At 39.1% G+C, this 19,291-nt stretch overlaps 1 protein-coding gene across 1 annotated transcript in view; it reads right to left on the bottom strand.

The window, feature by feature from the left end:
* INO80 (INO80 complex subunit) overlaps positions 1 to 19,291 on the bottom strand; it is a 95,508-nt gene that overhangs the window by 35,480 nt on the left and 40,737 nt on the right. Inside the window, exons 24-26 of the mRNA XM_004687904.2 lie at positions 11,543 to 11,683; positions 6,372 to 6,597; positions 2,105 to 2,232 (exon numbers count right to left, since the gene is read on the bottom strand). Coding sequence (XP_004687961.1) covers positions 2,105 to 2,232; positions 6,372 to 6,597; positions 11,543 to 11,683 — 495 coding nt within the window. The remainder of the gene's footprint in view (positions 1 to 2,104; positions 2,233 to 6,371; positions 6,598 to 11,542; positions 11,684 to 19,291) is intronic.

Below are 19,291 nucleotides of genomic sequence, written 5' to 3'. Positions count from 1 at the left end.
AAAAAAAAAAAAAAATAAATAAATAAAAAGCCCTTGAAGGAAAGTCACCTGGATAGTTTTGGCTGTTGGCATTATTTAATTTGAACAAAATGTTAAAAGATGCAGGCAACTTTATCTTGGATTATTGCTTATCAGCACCTTTAACATAATGGTCATCTTTTTATGTGATTTATAAGATGACAAACATTTACTATTACTAGAAATAGGTGACCTACTCCTATTATCAACCAAAACATCTGACCTGTTGACAGCACTCAAGTGGTTAACCATTGTATTAAACGCAAGACTTTGTCATTATGCTGACCTTGAATATCATTTTTTATACTTCTTGCTAAAAGAAGCTGCCAAATTATTACAAAAGGCTGCCGTGGAATTTAGATAAATCCACTGCAAAATTCAGCAAGCCAGTCTTGGCTTCCAAAGAACCTTAAAAAACTTCTTTCCTATTACTACCCTTCATTCTTTTTCTGCTCTGTTATGATACCTAATCCTTTATTTCCAGATAGGGATAATCATGGTCAATTTCACTTTTTATAAAAGCATATTTATATGCTATTGACATCCAGCTGCTTTACCCCCCCCTAAAAGTAGCTTTCCTATGTTCTTAACACTATAGACTTAATCTAGTGGATTGTGATTATTTGTCTTCACTTTTACTATGTACATGACTTCCACTCCTCAAGTAGCAAGTCACTACACTTTGACGAGAAAATATAGACAACATCAACAGAAGAAATTGAAGAAACAATATCTGCCCTGCACAGTAAGATATAATTGTTTTCTTTCAACATAACCCATAAGTTGCAGCTTTGGCTGTATATCAGAATCACCTTGGGAATTTCTAAATACTCTGATGTGTGGGTCATCCTGGTGGCACAAGGAGTTAAAGTGCAGGACTATGATGCTATCTGAAGCCACTATTGCACAAGTTTGATCCCTGACCAGGGAGGTGACCCACATGCGCAGGCAGACCTCTCGTCTCTCTCCTGCTGTTTCCCTCAGCAATGGATTTTGGTCAATCCACCTGATCTGCTCCCTACTGTCTCTGGTGAATCCTCTCACCCTCCACACCTCTGTCCTGTACCCCAGTTGTTATATACATAAATACATAAATCCTTAAAAATAAACAAACATTCTGATGCCTAAACCTCATTCCAAATTTATTACCTAAGAGTCTCTGAAGATGGGACCATACATCAGTATTCATTAAAGACTGCAACATGTAGTAAAATTGAGAACCACTATTCTTTTCATTATTTTTTTTAAAAAAAAATTTATTTATTTATGCATACAGAACTAGAGTACAGGCCAGAGGTTCAAGGGCGGTGAGAGGATTCACCAGAGACAGAGTGGGGAGCAGAACAGGCAGATCTACGAAGTACACTGCTGAGGGGAGCAGTGGGCGGGTCAGGAGAGGTCTGCGAGGCCAGTTGGATCACCTCTGGGACAGGCAGGGTTTGAACAAATGCTTAAGTGGCTTTAGCTTCTTAGTGTTATGCTTCAAACTGCTGCACCATCAGGGAGGACCCTCTCTCATTATTTCTTACACTGAGAATTATAATCTCATTTACATTACAGAGCTTCCAAGGATTTTCAAAGAAATTCCCTGGTAGCGCAGTGGGTTAAAGTGCAAGTTAGCGGCAGCCACTTCATTGCTGGTTCGACCCCTAGCCAGGGAGGTGATCCCACACGGTGTAGCAGACCTCTCCTGTCTCAACTGCTGCTCCCCTCAGCAGTGTACTTCACTGATTTGCCCGTTCTGCTCCCCACTCTGTCTCTGGTGAATCTTCTCACTACCCCTGCACCTCTGGCCTGTATCCAGTTCTGTATGAATAAATAAATAAATCTTAAAAAAAAAATTCCTATGCTGTGATCTATTTTAAGGGAGTACAGTTGTTTTATTTCACTGGTATAGAAAAGGAGGCAAAAGTCCTCTGAATGTTTTCATACCTGTCAGGAACTAATTCTGTTCCCTTCATAGACTGTAAAATCACAAAGACAAGTTTTGGGTTCCCATTAAGCAGGACTGACATTAGTCACAGACATCTGATTCCTGCAAGCTAAATGTCAGGGTGTCCTAGATCCCCAAGGTTCCTTCGCCTACCTCCAGCAGGTCTATCATCCTGGTCATCTGGGAGTAGATAAGGACCCTATGTCCTTGAGACTTGAGCCGAGTCAGCAGGACATCAAGGGCATACAGCTTTCCACTGTCAGTGATGAGGCTCTCCTTGCCTAGGGAGAAGAAAAGGGTTGAGGGGGGAAACTGTATTTAATTGAAGCAGCAAAATCACTCACTGCAAAGCTGTATGCAGCCAAAATTACTACAACCAGGATGTTTGTCATCATGAGAGCAGGAAAGTACTCTAGAGAAGAATGAAAAGCACTGTTAAATCACACCAAAAGTGCTCTGAGAAGTATCCTGAAAGAGGGAGGTGTAGGAACTCTATGAAATGACAACTTCTCATCAAACATCTGTTAAGACATGTGTAGCTTCCCTGCTCTACATCCTTACTCAGGGAATAGAGGGCATGTGTGGATATATAAATGATACCTGTTGTATATGTTCTAAATGAACTGAGAGATCTATTTTTCTTTGTTCATCTCATCTCTAGATAGCTGTTTTTGCTAGTTCTTTGGCTTAAACTATAGTTATCTCCTGAAAGCAGGAAAATGTATACATAACAAGGGTTATTCTTGCCTGGTCCTGGAGAATTGCAAATAAGCATGAAGAAATGCAAATGAGCAAACTCCTGCCTCAAAGGAAAAAAAAAAAAAAAAAGCCCACAAAATTCCTCATCTAAATGATTTCAAATAAGTTAGCTGGTAAATGTCACTATTCACATTGTAATTCAATACAGACTTTAGATGCTGTTCAGCTTTTCAGAAACACTATTTCTGTGAAATGGAAGCTGCTTTCACTCAGTAAACTTATGCTTTCTCCTTCCACTAACCAATTAAAAAAAAAAGCATTTCAGTCAGAGATCTTTAAGGAACACTTAACTCACAAATTTTCATCTTATCCATTCAGTATCACTCAACTCCCATCACATTTCAGGAAGCAGAGGTTCCTGTTTGCCAACTGGTCCATAAACATACCCTGAACAATTGCTGCTATTAAGAGGGGAGGAGATGAAGCTTAAGGACTGGAAGATTTAAGAGTGTACACAGAAGTGGCTGTGGGACACAAAAGAGACAGAAGGACAGGAATATTACATAGATAATGAACAGCTAAAAGTAAAAAAGATAAGAAAAACAGAGGATCTATCTTTTGTTTCTGCATTTGAACCCACTGCTTTTCCTCAGAATTGCATAGGCTAACTGTTGAATGCAATCCAAGAGTTTTCATTGGTCATTTCTGTTCTTGCTACTATTTGCCAAGTGCATAATTATTGTAAACTGAACAAGAACGGATGTACTGACAGCACCATAACAAATCATCAGCCACTCTGTTTTTGCCACAAAGCCACCAGTCCTGGATGTTTACTCCTCTGCTCTGCAGACGCCTTTTCCCACCTTCGGAACGCTGCCAGGCCACATCTCTCCCTCCACCACCCCTTCCCTGGTGCAGCAGCGCACACCTTTGTTCAGGCTCTTTGTTTAGTCCTGTTTAGATTATTGAAATGCTCTTCTTTTTTGTTGATCTCCTTACCAACACAATCAAATGGCTGCAGCTGGGACAGAATCAACTGCTGCGCCTGCTCCCTGGCACCAGACAAGCAGGCCTGTATAAACCCCAAGTCTGATGATACAGCAATGTTTTCTATAACAACTTTAAGGTTTTCTTCTTGCCACAATTACCATTCTCCTTTAATTGGATTCTGTGCGGTTGTTCAATTCTGATAGCTCCTAAGTATTCCCCTCAGAGCCACCAATCAGGTTTAGATAATAAATTTCTTTCTTTTCTCATTATAAGCACAGGCAGACAGGGGTGGGGGAAGAGTCGATATTGTTTCTAGTCACTGCACAAGAGTATGCCAGCCAACTTTATCAGATTTCTGCAGCCTGCTTATCATTTTGCCATTCAGAAATACCTCTTCAACACAAATATTTAAGCACATACAAACATCTTGTATCTGAATTTAGAGAAATGTCAATTCATCTCTCAGTGGTTTTCACACATTTCTGCTTCCCACATTTACTTTACTTTGCAAACCAGAATGAAACGATGCCAGGATTAGGGAAGATCAGAGATGAAGTACACACACTTAGAAGGCTAGAGCACTGATGTGCCTGAAAGAAGCAAGAAGTGGCTCCTATTGTTAGTTTGTTATTGTGTAGCAGGGGTAGGCAGAAGTGGATGGAATGGATTTCTTTGGACTGCCTTGAAGGAAAATGTCCAAGAAAAAAAGACTTCACCAACAGTCTTAACTGTTAACACTTAAGCATGAATAATATTTCATGTACAACATGCAAGACAGAGGAAGCCCATCTGTAATATATATTCTTAGAAATATATGAAGAAAAGCATTTCTTTCTTTACACACACTGGGCACTTCAGGACCTGACCCCCATCACCCAATGTTTCAGGGGCTACCAAAGCTGCAATGGTACCACCTGCTGCTACGTAGGGCATAGAGCCAAGGAGAGAGCACAATTCCCTACAGATTAGGCTAATTCTGCCAAGTCAAACCCATGCCCACCAGTCTTTAAAATGCAAGCTTGAAAATACTGAAATGGACAGACCTATTCCACTTTCTTTGCAATCCTTCCTAAAATTCTATGGTATAATCTTGTAGTATTTTCATCCAGCTACAAATTCTTACTGACCACAGTGTAAGAGCCTGTTCAGAGACAAAAATTAATGTAGTCAATGGTAGTAAAAAGGGAAAAAGGATAAATATTATTTCTTTTTCCCAAGGAAAGGCTTTTGAAGAGCTGTACATCTTTCACTTGATAGAATGCGGAGATGCGGTCAAGGTCTGAAATGAAGGAGTTTTTAGTAAGTTTTCAAGGATGCAATGGAACCAAGCCTTCCCAGGGAAACAAAAATATAAAAGTATAGAGGAAAGAGAGATAAATACAGGTTCCAGGGACCACCCCCCACCCTCTGTCCCAACTGCCCTGCCCCAGTCAGTCTACAGAGCACAATGGGGTCAGTGAGGAGCTGGTTGGTTCTCACAGTAAACAGCCAGTGAGGCTGGCGCTTTTTATCGATGCGAAAAGAACTCAGACACTTCCTGCTATTTAAACAAGGTCCATTTTTCTTTCAAAGAACAGGAAAAGCCACAAGAGATTCCCACAGCGCCAGCAATATGCTTTTTACTCCTGTATTGGGAACTTAGGAGCTAGAATGAAGAAGGAAAAAAGAAGAACTAAAGTGTTGTCTTGCTTCTTCTAATACCTGTGTTCATCTTCAGCCTGGAAATTATTCTGTGGTTTCCATACCTGCTGGATTCCATCCTTCTATTACTAGCATTCAGGACTATTTTAAATTTGGGCTTTCCCTCCTTGTTTTTCATCAACATACCTTTACCAACTGTTTTTATATATTCTAAATCAGCTCTGAGGCCATACAATATTGTTCTTATAGACTGAAACTGGTATTTACCAGTTCAAAGTGCTCCCAAAGCTACTAGTAGGATGCCAAAGTCCCTTGACAGATGACAAAGTTAACTTTAAATGGCAAAGTCAGGTCTTAAAACTCTGAAATCCAACTATTTTGCAAAAATAGCAGAGCCTCTCTTTTGAATGCTTAGCTCTAGTTATTTCCATTTTAACACAGTAAGATGAATGCAATCAAGGTGTCAGATAATTTGGACAACCAAAACTAACACAGAAGCTTCATGCTACCACTCCAACTTGCCAGCAGGTGTAAGCAAAAAACATAAGCCTATGAACCCTCTGTGTTCAACTTCCTTAAAAGTAGTCTCACTCAAGCAAAGATGAAAACCTAGCTTCCTTTCAACCCTCGACCTTGACCCTAGGAGGTCTGGGAATCCGCTAGCATTTTGGCACAAAACATAATGTTTTTCTTCTGGTTATCTTTCAGATCTCTAGTGCTTCGTGCAGGACACTGTTTATGCTACTGAAATGAGGCTTTCTGTGAGTGACGACATTCTCATTCATTCCACTGGCAATGGCACAAGACAACTGTACTCACCCGACCTGGAGCCTTTCCTACAAGTTTATTTTACCCCTTCTCCCCTCCTCCCCCTTTTTAAGAGTGGCTTTCCTTTCTCAGCTGTAAACTTGTATTTAAGCATATATCTACGTCATTTATCTTGCAAGTCACAAATTACTTAAGTATTTTTTGCTTAGGCAATATGGAAATAGAAACCAGAAGAACTCTGAATTTCAACTCTCTGAAACCATTACACTAGCATCTCCTCCTTTTAAAGCTGGGAATGTATTTGAGAGAATGGAAGACTCACCTGGAATTCTGATGAAAGACCAGCCATTCTCAGGTCTGATGCTCCACAATCCTCCAGCTGGCTCTGGGAAGAACTGGGATCTTCGGTTTAGCCAATCTGCTGCCAGTTCAGGGGCCCCATTCAACAAACACTGCTTAGCTGCCAGACTCCCTCCTTCCTTCAGCACTCGTCTCTCATATTCTGCACTTCTGTCATTGCAGTAAGAATCCAATGGCACTGCGGTGACCTGAGGATTCACATAAAATGGTTTGTTCAGTTTTCCACACCCACTAAGCTTTTTGGGTCTCTCAACTTTGAAATCACACTAATTTGGTGATTTTGTATCAGTGGTTTCTTAATTTCCCTGTTCTGTCAAACTAAACTAGTAACTGAATTAATGAGCTTTCCCATGTAAAAGACCAGCTTTATACACCTTGAACCTGCAACAAACTAGAGATCCAAACAGCACAGAAATTTGCAGATAAATCAGGATTAGTAGATCAGGAATAATTCTGTCATATATATATATATATATATATATGTATCTGATCACTTTACAACTTCTCTTCATTGATGGAAAATGCTTTTGACAAAGTCCTATTAATTATATATCCAGGATGATATGGCCAGAAAGGGAGCTGGAGCCAGTCACCATTAAAGAATGAAAGTGCATTGGCCTGGTGTTCCTGAAGTGATCCTTAATACTTTTGTGGCAAAGTTCCCAAGTTTTTCAATACTTTTTTCTGACCAGGCTATTGACTGACAAACCTAATGGAAGATAAAAGAACCTTTCTTTCAGGCCATGAGCTATTGGGGAAGGAGGAAAGAATGCAATTGCCAGAGAATAGGGGATTATTTCTTGGCTAGGGTAGAGGCTATATGCAAATTCTTATCTCGCCACAAGGTGCCATTAACACTGAAATGCTGTCCTCAGTGGATGGCTTCTGCCAATTTACAGGCACCAGATTTACCCTTTTTTAGGTATGAACTATTCCCAACTAATAAAGCAGCTGCATATTCAGAGAGCTATGAAATCATCTGATGAGGAGCCTGAAACTACATTTTGTTAAAATTTGAAGGCTGATTATTTGCAAGTCTAGGTTGATAAAAACGCTAAAGTCCCATTATAAAGAGTAAAGTGATTAGAAGAACCTTGGATCTAGACCAAGAGATGGGGAGAAACTGGGAGTAAGGAAAAGGTAGATGTATGGTAGACAGCAGAACATACAGCAATGACTACACCTAATGAGTTATTCTACTGTTTTCAGATGTTACACATGTAAGGACATATCTTTTCTTACTATTAACTTTTCTATTTTCATGCCCATCTAGTCTAAGGTTGTCAAATTCTAGCATGCATAAGAACCTCCTTGGGACTTTATTAGTGTAGGCTTTGATCCAGAAGCTCTGAGGACGCAACAGATCTAGGCTTTTTTAGCAAGTACTGTGGCTTCTCAGGCAAGCCTTGAGAAATACCGCCTTGTGGAGAAACTTGCAACTATGGGGCTGCAAGTGCTCTTCTGGGGTCTACAGGATACGTACATCAAAGAAAGACATCATCTACCAATAACCACAGAAAACTACTCTGGCTTGCAGCTGAAACTATACTGAGTTTGCTGAGGGAGTGGTGCCCTCTGCAGCCCATATGCAAAACTACAGAGGGTCACAGCAAGCTATGCTCCTGAAGTTCCACAAGCTAGGAATCAGTTTATCCTGGCAGTGCTAGGAGCAGGTTCTGGTTATTTCATATGAATTACCACTTTCAAAATGAGTCTGTGCTTCTTTCCAAGTTATGCATTCTTTCTACTGAAAAGTTGAGCAAAGATTCAAATACAACACTAGTGGATCTCCACTAGCTATGACTTGCCCTGGAAGCAGCTCAGCAAATACTAATCAGAGCACACATATAAACTAGAGTATGAGTCCAGAACCTCACAATCAATAGTTGCTATAATTCCATAAAAGTGCTTAAGCAAGCAGTGGTTCAGTCTCCAGAACAATGACCAGTTCTAAGTATTTCAAATAGTATGTATACTTTTGGATGAGTAATGCATACTCTTGAGTATTTCGTAATGACTCAGATTGAACAATTTATACTCAAAGATAACTAACTGTTATGTTTTATAGAAAAGCAGGACTTATGTTGGAATTACACGTAAGAACTTCGGGCCTATATTCTCAAGATGAAACCAAAAGCTAGAAAGCGCAGCATGAGAGAATAAGGGAAAATGGTGTCAGAGGGAACAACAGTGTTTCCTGCCTGGAATTCAGTTCTAGGCACTTTTTTTCTTGAAGCATAATTATGTTGTTTAATTTTTTAAAAATAATATAATAGTTTATTTTTACATCATTTTGTACATTTTTTAAAAAATCTCAATTGTAATCCCCGTGTCTAGGCACTATTTTTAAAAACCAAAGTTACAAACTTTCACCTGTTTTCTTTTTTGTTGTTTTCAAGTTCAGGGTTAAAAACTTGGGGGCTCATAAAACATAGTTCTTAATGAAATGTTTTTCTAATGTTTTGATAAGTTTCTTTAGCAAAAGCCCTGGATCAAGTTAAATGCAGAACCATAGACTGTCATATTGTAAGTATGTAAGCAGTGAATTTCCATGAGGTCCAAAAGGGGGCAAAGAAGTCCATTTCTACTTAACTCCTGCTTTCTATGTCAGCTCTATCCTAGACAGTCTCCACCCACTTGGCTAACCCCAAGTGGCCTTCCTGATTGTTCAGAAGCAGGGGGAGATGAAGCATGACATACCATTCTTCCCTCCCCACAAATGGACATGCATAGTCCCACATGAGCTATGCCTGCTTCTTGCTTCATTAACTTCCTAAACTACAGGGTCTTCAGGGGCTGTCTCCTCAAGCATTCAGTGCGTCCTTCCTGAGGGCATGTATACTCCTGCTTTGGCTCGAGGAAGCGTGACCGCTCCACGCGCTTCGGTTTTTTGGTAAAATGTATTCCCAGGGTCTTAGCTTATTAACCCTGCAGAATTATTTCCTCAGCTAATGAGAAAACCACTCCTATAATCCCTTTCTTAATAGCACAGCTCTTCCTGAACTGATCCTACAGTTTTCTTAGCATGTGCCAGGGAAATTAATTTGTCTTAACTCAAGACCAGGGTTGAGACTTCAAAGGAAATTTAGTTTCTTCCCACCACAGATGAGTTAGAAATCAATATAAATAGCAGGTATCTCATGAAATGTTGCCATATTCATACTCTAGGCCTGAACTGACACATTTATGCTTTTGTATATGTATAAAATATTCAGAAATGTTTAAAATTCCTACTCCTTCCTTATAATCATGGTGTAAGTATTCTATTTTCTGGCTTAGCTCATGCACATGAAAAGACTCTGCAAACAAATATAAGGGAGGGAGGAAAGGTAGTAGGGAGGCACCCTTAGGTCAAATGAGAACAACTCCCCTATTCCTTGCCTACACCTTTAGGCTATTAATATTCTTCAAGTTGTTAATTTATTTGTTTTTTAGGAAAACAGCAGCACCAGGCATAAACATTTAGCTCTTTAGAAAACAATACTTATGTAGAACAGTAGGGCACGCAAGTGTGAGTTATGCTGGATGAACATGGAGCTAGGCTATCAAACTCTCAGGGTGTACAAACAGAAGAATTTTTATGCCCATTAGTGCAATTATAGTCCAAGGCAGTTCATTTTTTACTCCATAAAATACTAACAATACGCAAAGAAGGAAATGTCTTGCAAATCATCTCTCAGAAACCTAAATAGAAACCTTTTTTCAGGTCTCTCTATGTATACATTAGAAGAGTGAGGAAGAAACAAGGCAGCCAATTGTGAAGTCTGAAGCCTGCTTGTATGAAAGTTTTTGGCTTTAGATGTTTTCTAAAATTTGCATTTCCCTGCATTGGCTTCAAAGACCAAGAATGTTTTGGAAGAACCCCATTATGAACAAAGTTCAAATACTTTCTGGATATTCAATATAAATCAAAGTTGACAGTGGCAACAAAAAGCCAAGTTCATGTAGCATAGGACAAACATGAAGAAATCAAGGCAGTCAGGAGTTAGTGAGACTCAACACTATCATCTCATTTCCATCCATGATCTTTGAACCTCTGTCATATTTTGACCTTTGTTAACTTAATAAAGATGCAAACTAGAATAATTAATGGTAGAAAAAAATCACTAAGATTCAAAGCACCACCTTCTTTGAACAGACTGTCAAAACAGTAATCTTGCTAGGATGAGTGGAAGAAACAAGATAAAAGCACAGAACGGTAAGAAATGTCAGCTTCTTAAGAGTTTCCTAGATAAATGCAAGTCACTCCTTCAAGCAAAAGGAAACCAGTAAGTTGGGAAGACAAACTCCTTTGCTCTAACTAGAGCCTGGCAACATTTCTTTTCTGTTTCTTGCTCTGATCAATAAAGACAAGAAAAGGTGGACAATGTCAGCAAGGTACACAAATGTAAGGTGCCAACGGGAGACTCTGTGGGGATGCTCTCATTAGTCCCGTTTTGATCAACAAGGTATTAACAAGAATCCAACAGCAGCTTAAAGTAGAAACCACAGCGGACACTACCCCCAATCTGCAAGTAGACTATGACTGTTGAATGGTGAATGTTGCAATAGTCACTTTTTGGACGGAACATACTTGCGTACCACAATCCAGGCAGTGCTGTTAAAGAAAGTGAGAAAACACCATACTAACAAGTTTCTTGATATTGGGGTGTTCTATTTCTTTTTGTTACTTGGAGACTACTGAGGCGATAAGGCCATATCAAATCTCCCTCCCAATTTAGCTCCATTCTCTGAAAAACCTCAAAAACCTCAATACAATGACAAATGGCTCCCCCTCCTTTTCAAATATTTCACTGCCCCTGACCCTGCTGTTAGGTATTAATCTACCCAACAGATGGCTTGCTCCCATGGTAATTTAGACCCCCTGACTAAATGAGTGGAACTACATAGAGAAACATAATCAGAGAAAGAAGTCATTCCTGTTCACTGAACAACTGTTCTCAAAACAACATAATTCAAGGTGAGGAATGGTAACTTGGGAAGTCCAGGATGTAACGATATTCTCTTTAAATATTGAGGATTTATGTTTTTCAAGGTTTACAGAGCTTATCACAATTTTAAGAAATCGATTCTTTGAAAATTGGTTTTTTTCAAATAACATCTACTTTGTCTCTACTCTCCTGTGACACTTACTCGTGGACTGGCCACACACAAAAAAGATGGCAGCTCAGTGAGCAGGCAGCAACGAAGAGAGGAGGTAGCTGATCTCCGCTGATGGATGACCTGGTCTGAGTAGCCACTCACTGCTTTACAGTGGCTGCTGAAAACAAGAGACTATAAAACAAAAATGCAAATTAGTGCTACTCACAATAATGCTTAATGTAAACAAAACAGGAAAATTCCCACATTAAACATCTGACAAAGACATTCTTTCCAGTAAATATTACTAATCTTAGTAAATAAATAACCACTTCTAGAAACAAATGTATAATATAGTTAATACATATGCTAAATTAAAATGTACCTTAAGCAAACATCATTTCTAGTTTTTTTATTGGGAAGAAATACTGTTAATTATAAATAATCACAGCAAAACTTTCATTTGCCAAAACATTATATGGGTATGTAGGGGAAAGTTTGGTTCACTTGTTAAACCATACATACATACTTGTGCTTTGAGATAAAATGACAACCGATAATATTTCCTTGTAAACTTTTCTTTAAGGCAGACGGATCTATTTAGCATTACACACGTGCTAATAAAGTGCAGAACACTTCTAGCAAGCTTAGCTACTTTATCTGGTGACATTAATACAAGTGGTCAGAAACAGGAAACAGGTTCTCTTTTAATTCTATTCCTTATCATTTAAATTAAATTTTTCACTTATACTACTGTATCAAAGGTACATTTTAAAAGACTCAACAGCACGTTAAAGCTTCTCTTTACAGCTATTCATATGAAACATTTAATCTATAGAGTGTTCACATAGAAAAAATTTGTTAGTAGGATTCGTGTGAGATATTGCAATGTTAGAAATTTTATCTTTTGATTTCCATTTTTGATTACTTCAATTATTTGTTCACTAGTTTCTGAAACAAGGGAGATTAATCTAGATGACCTTATAAAGATAATACACAAGGTAATCAAATTTATGCATTGCTGTAACAAGAAAACTGCAAGGTTAACAATAACAATGATACTTTGCAACCAAGAGCATAATAATTTTAATTTGAGTACAAAAGTTTAAAGTACCCGATCTCTTCAAGACTTTGTCCAATACTTTTCCTGAAGTAAATGGATTCATCAGGTTCATAATCTGAGAGAGGCCACCTTACGCTGTCTAGTAGGAGATGCATAACATAATCTGCTTCCTTCCATGAAGCAATTAGTACCTTCTAATTAATCATGAGCAAATTGCTTGGCTGTAATTGTTTCTAATAGAACTGGGCCATTTTCAGTAGTTTCTCATCAGACTATACGTTTTTTCAAGGGTTTATTATAATTCTGGCCCAAATAGCTATTATGTATTTGATCTTTTACTCCAGATATTAAGGCCCCTGTTATTAACCAGAAAATAATTTTCAACTTTCTGAAAGAACTTTCAACAATATCTGTGCCCTCATCTTTATGCTGGTTAGTATCTGCAGTGAGGTACATCCACCTCTCTAAATGTTTATTATTCATTATTTGTGTGTCTAATGCAAGGATAATAATTTTTTCGTTAAAGACTTATTTATTTATGCATATAGAACTGGGGTCCAGGCCAGAGGTGCAATGGCCGTGAGAGGATTCACCAGAGACAGAGTGGGGAGCAGAACAGCCAGACTGCAAAGAATACTGCTGAGGGGAGCAGCAGGTGAGACAGGAGAGGTCTGCTGCAGCATGTGGATCACCTTCCTAGGCAGGGATAGAACTCATGCTTAAGTGGCTGTGACTAGCTTAAGAATGCTGTGCTTTAACCCACTGTGCCACCAGGAAGGGTCCCAGTGTAAGGATGATTATGAAGATCATTAGCCTAAGTGTTCAATGCTCTATACTGAACACCTAGAAACACTGCCAAAAAATCCTATAGCTGATGCATAGATAAAGGATAAATGAACCAATTTTCTTATTTTCCAAAAGTGCACTTTTGATTCCTGATGACAATTCCTCCTGTCCCAGAAGGAATTAGAGAGACGAGATGACACAAGTTTAGCAGCTACTGTTCAGGTGAGGTAGCAAGAATAGTAGTTTAGGTTGACATCAAGGGGAGCCACTGCCATCTCTGTGGCTAAGAAAATAGAAGTTGCTGACTCAAAGAATTATGAATTCTTTACTAACTAAACAATGTCTCTGTTAGGAATTTTTTTTTTTTAAAGATTTATTTGTTTATGCATACAGGGTCTGGAGTACAGGCCAGAGGTTCTGGAGGGTGAGCAGATTCACTGGAGAGAGAGCAGGGAGCAGAACAGGCAGAGTGAGTAAAATACACTGCTGAGGGGGGCAGTGGGCAGGTCAGGAGAGGTCTGTGCCATGTGGGTCACCTCCCTGGCCAATAATCCAACTCGTGCCACCGTGGCTGCAGAGAGCTTTACAGTCCTGTGCTTTAACCTGCTGTGCCACCAGGAAGGGCCCTCCATTAGGGATCTCTTATAAGTCTCCCGCCGGTTAAGTATTTTCTAATAGCAAAACCCAACAGAAACCTGTTTGTTTCTTAATTTTTACAAAATAAAAGCAAAAGATGAAAGAACAAACACTTCCTTCAATGCTTATTTGTAGTTATTTTTAAGAAAGGTACAGATACTCACTGCAGGAATTGGATACAGTATATTGTGATACCTTTCTGGAAAAAGCCTAATGATAGTTCTATCTCCAGGGTAGTCATTCCCAAATTGTTCTATGTGAGCTAGGTTAAGATGGTATTCTTATTGGAAGTCACTAAGTCAGGGTTATTTGTAACTTTGATTGTAGATTAAAAAAATAATTTGTTTACACTGTTCAACATAACCTAACTTTAAAGAAACTCTGACTACACCCAGCATATTTTATCTAATCTATTTATTTCTAGTTGTTTTCTCTTAATACTGGTTCCACAAAATCTTCCTGAGTGCTGTTGGTCCATGGTACTGTACCATGCAAACCACATTCCCTTCACATAATAACATAAACTTCTAGACACTGGCTGGAGACAGAAAAATTCAATGCTTGACACAGAAGAACACAAAAGGCACCTCAAATACCATTCTGTAGATTACTTGGGGGTGGGAACAGAAAACAAGTTTTATTATTTCTTTAGTCTATTTTGGTCAAAAACATATTAGGAAAAAAACAAAACAACGTCACATTATAGGAGATGTGGCTTGGTTATAATGTGGTCATAGGTTTTGCTATTCTGTCGTCCCTTCCTCCTGCGCTTGAATGTCTCATTACTCTGTAGGCACTGGCAGCTGTGTGTGTCTTGCTGCCAACACTACAATATGCACATAGCAGTGAAGTTAGTCTTTTGTAGAGTCTTTTGGCACCATGCAAAAGTTGCAAGTGAAAATAAGTAGGCCAGAATGACAGGCACTACAGCTGCACACTTCTTGCCACAGTGTTACATGGAAAAACCACAGATGTTTTCTCCACAGATAGAGACTTATTCATTTAACAAGGAATCATGATATGTTCTTCATGTCTTGTTTATAATTAAAAAGAATATTTAGGTTAACATTCAGGTCTTCATTATTTAGAAATTTATTTTGTTTCTGTTCTTAAAGCATATATCAAACATACAGAGAAAAAGTCTCAGTTTAAATAAAAGGGCATAATGTTTACAGATCAATTGCAAGACTGCATGAATTTGTTTTCACAGATATTTTAAGCGACCAAACAAAAAAGGGGGGAAATAAAATACAGAAAAACCTGAACACAATGGCCTCCCAGAGCTTTCCACAAGGGGTGTTGGCAGCTCTCAGGATCTCAGGAAATGATGACAGAGAGAGATACTGCAGTTGCAAATTAACACTTAGTGAAAGAGTTTTTGAAAGATTCCTGTTTGAGGGATTCTTTATCAATAACTGTCAAAGCGCTGTAAGTATCTATTAGAGAATAGTGTTTAAAACTTGAAACATATACCACTTCTTTCAAACCATTATGTTTAGATCCTTTTGTATATTTTAAGCTTATGTGAAACGTGCCCAAACTCTGAGCTTATGGGTTCACTAGATTTACAGTACATAAAACTTCTAACACATATGTCTAAGTAGACCATTGCCATGACAACAGTGTCACTCAGCCTGTGATAGGAGATGGAATCAATACCGCCAGTCATCACTTTTAATGTGACATTTAATGGATACAATCTAATATCTGTAATTCCTTCCCTCCAAAATGACTAGATGGTATATTTCCTACTGATTTTGGTGGTGCTCTTTATTCTTCTAAAAAAAACTAATACATATGAAATTTGCACTTTGTCCTCTGAAAAACCATATAAGAGCAGCACTGGAGAAGCTTCTGGGGAGACAGGTATGTAAGAATGAATGTATGGAGCTTTGAACTAAATATTATTCTTTGCTGAAATCCTCACCAGAAAGCAGAGTGGAGCACAATGGAATTAAAGGGAACAAAAGGCTGGCTTTTGCTTTACCAGCTTCATAGAAGGAAGTATCAGATAAGTTTAATGTCAAGTGAAATATTCTAAAAGATCTAAACATCATCCAAAACATCTGTAAGTGTAACCTAACGTGTGTCTTTAATCTAGTTCTAAGTTCCTTGGTGTTGATGCATCATCCCAAAGCCAGTGTTAGAGAATGTTATTTCACTGAACCCTAACACAGAGTTTCCCCTTTGCATGAGGAGAAAGATTTAGGGCAAACTGGGTTAAACTGCTAATATAACTCAGGTAATATGTGACTTGAGAGCCTACCAAGAATAAAATGACAACATGTAGCTAAGTCTGTCATTATCTGTCTCCTCAAAGCTTTTATCTTGATATGATAGGAAGCTGTACTTAGGAGACAGGCTGCTGGAAAACTACCTCCTACCCTAAACAAATGAAGGCACAGAGAAGAGAATAAAGAATTTCCTGTGTTAAGAGGGTAAAGCTTGGGCCCTCTCTGGTGGCACAATGGGTTAGGACGCAGCCCTTCAAGCTGGCCACAGCCACTTCAATGCGAGTTCGATCACCCACACCCGAGGTGACCCAAATGGTGTGGCAGACCTCTCCTGACCCGCCCACCACTCCCCTCAGCAGTGTACTTTGTCAGTCAGCCTGTTCTGCTCCCTGCTCTGTCTCTGGTGAATCCTATTACTGCTTCTGCACCTCTGGCCTGCATTCATAAATAAATATTTTTTAAAAAGAGGGTAAAGCTCAATATGGGAAAACTGACTATAAGATAATTTGGTGTTTTATTAGAATACAAGAGAAGAAAATCCTGACACTTGCTTCCAATTTTAGCTTTTTCCCATCTCTCAACGCCAAACATCACTTTTTTTATTAGTAATATAAGTTTAGTTTTACATCACTGTGTGCCTTTTTCTATCTCAGTTGTAATCCCCATGGGCTTCCCATCACCAAATCACCTGTGCGCCATCACCATAGTCCAGTGCACTCCCCCTGCTCCCCCATTTTTTATCCCATTCCCTATTCTACCACCATAAAATGTCTCTGGTATATAGTCCAAACATCACTTTTAAGACCGATCCTAAACATGCAATTTGGATTCAATTCAAATGTTCTTCCACCCAAATGATGAAATAGATATAATTTGTGTTTATTTTTCTTATTACATAAGACCACTCTACTTCTTGTCACAAAAGGAAGCAAAACCAAGAGTTGGAAAAATATCTTTTCATTACATTTATAAACAGTCAAAAATCAGAAGTTGACCAAACAAATGAAAATGCAAGATACAGAATAGAGACCACAACAAAAATGTTTGTTCACAAAGAGAGATTATGAGCAATAAAACCCTATTGAAGACAATAGCCAGATACCACATATTGTATTTAATATCTCCCCCAGCTGGCCAATGAAACTATGAGCAGATGGGTGATGTAGAAAGTAGGGAAAAATTCCAATATCTTGTCTAATTTAAGAACTTTTGTGGTGTCAGTCAGAATCTATCTATCGTCTAAGTCAAAACCTCAGAACAGGGAATATGAAAACAAACTTTACAATAAAGTAATATGAAAGTATCAGCCTAGTAGTCAGGGGCTCTGGTCTTTTTTTTTTTTTTTTTAAGATTTATTTATTTATTCTTACAGAACTGGGGTACAGACCAGAGGTGTGGTGGGTGAGAGGATTCACCAGAGACTGAGTGGGGAGCAGAACAGGCAGATCAACAAAGTACACTGCTGAGGGGAACAGTGGACAGGTCAGGAGAGGTCTGCCATGCCATGTGGGTCAGCTCCCTGGCCAAGAATTGAACTTATGCTGCAGTGGGCTTCAGAGAGCTTCATAATGTGGTGCTTTAACCTGTTGCACCACAGGTGCAAAATGACTCTGGTCATTTTAAGATATGCCATAAATTCCCTGATGCCTCTTTAAGGTACAGACTAATTACCCTCTTCTGGAGTGTGGGTTAGATTTAGTGACTTCCAAAACTAAGTCATAGAAGGTATTGTGGCTCCTCCTCACTCTCTTATCTTGAATCTGTCACTTTGGGGAGGCAGCTGCTAAGTCACCAGGAGCACTCAAGCAGCCTCTTAGGAAAGTTCCATACAGCAAGAACTGAGTCCTCCAGCCAATAGCTAGGCCAACCTGCCAGGCACGCAATGGACCACTCTGGAAGCAGATCCTGTAGCCTGAGTCAGGTCTTTGAGAAACCACTACACAAGATGCTATCTTGACTATAACTTCATAAGATTTTGAGCTAGAACCACATACTTAACTGAGCTTAAGTTCCTGACGAACAGAAACTGTTTACTGACTTAAGCTTTGATGATGCAGGGTGAATTAGGTATTACCTATAATAGGTACAGATGACTATGACAAGCACTCTTACCCACAACTGACTGCTTCAGCAATTACTCTTGAGCTCTCTACACATTAGCTTCTCTCGGCTGGTATCCCTCATTCTGAAGAAATGCTTCTAGTTCTCAGGTCAAATACAAGACAAATACAACAGATGGAAAACAAAACTCAACCAAAAATCAAACAAGTTACTAATCCCCATCCACATTTCCCGACTCTAACGAAAAAGAAGAGCTCTTAAAATTCTTTTATAAGTCCTATGTTAGACTATACTTGTCTTTTAAGCTACTAGACAATCCCTCAGTTAAAACCACACATACAGTTCTAGTGGGAAAACCAAAACTAATGCAATGCACCAACATTCATTAAGTCATTCAACAAATCCTTATTTAACCTTATAAAACACCTAGACCACAAAGACAAGAGGAACTACATGAATTATTCACACACTGTGACTGCATTCTCATTTGGAGAAAAAGGAATAAAAGGGAACGGTAGAAAAGATTTGACTGCTTAGTACTTTCACGGTTAGCTTCTTTCTACACATTGTAAAATACTTTTTGTAACAGAAAATTAATGTCCTGATATATTGTTCCAAACAGTACTCACTAATTTTTCATATAAAAAAGGCAGTTAAGCACTTTTCCATGCCCCAGCATTGCACCACTTGCTCAATTTACCTCTTTACTGACTTCTTTCCCCTCAATTTCAAACCTTAAAAGTCTCTCACAAACTGGCCCTCCCTGGTGGCGCATTGGGTTAAAGCATAGCCCTGAGAATCTGGAGCCGCTTCCACATGAGTTCGATTCCCGCCTGCCCCGAGGGTGACCACATGGCGTGGCAGACCTCTCCTGACCCTCCCGCTGCTCCCCTCAGCAGTGTACTTCCTCGACCTGCCTGTTCTGTTCCTCACTCTGTCTCTGGTGAAGCCTTTCACCGCCCCTGAGCCTCTGGCCTGTACCCCAGTTCTTTATGCACAAATAAATCTTTAAAAAAAAAAAAA

This window comes from Condylura cristata, unplaced genomic scaffold (assembly GCF_000260355.1).
Source record: "Condylura cristata isolate star-nosed mole 26May11 unplaced genomic scaffold, ConCri1.0 scaffold00023, whole genome shotgun sequence".
In the NCBI taxonomy this organism is placed as follows: Eukaryota; Metazoa; Chordata; class Mammalia; order Eulipotyphla; family Talpidae; genus Condylura; species Condylura cristata.
Note: the sequence above shows the minus strand (reverse complement) of the source record. Positions and strands in the feature narration are given on the sequence as shown.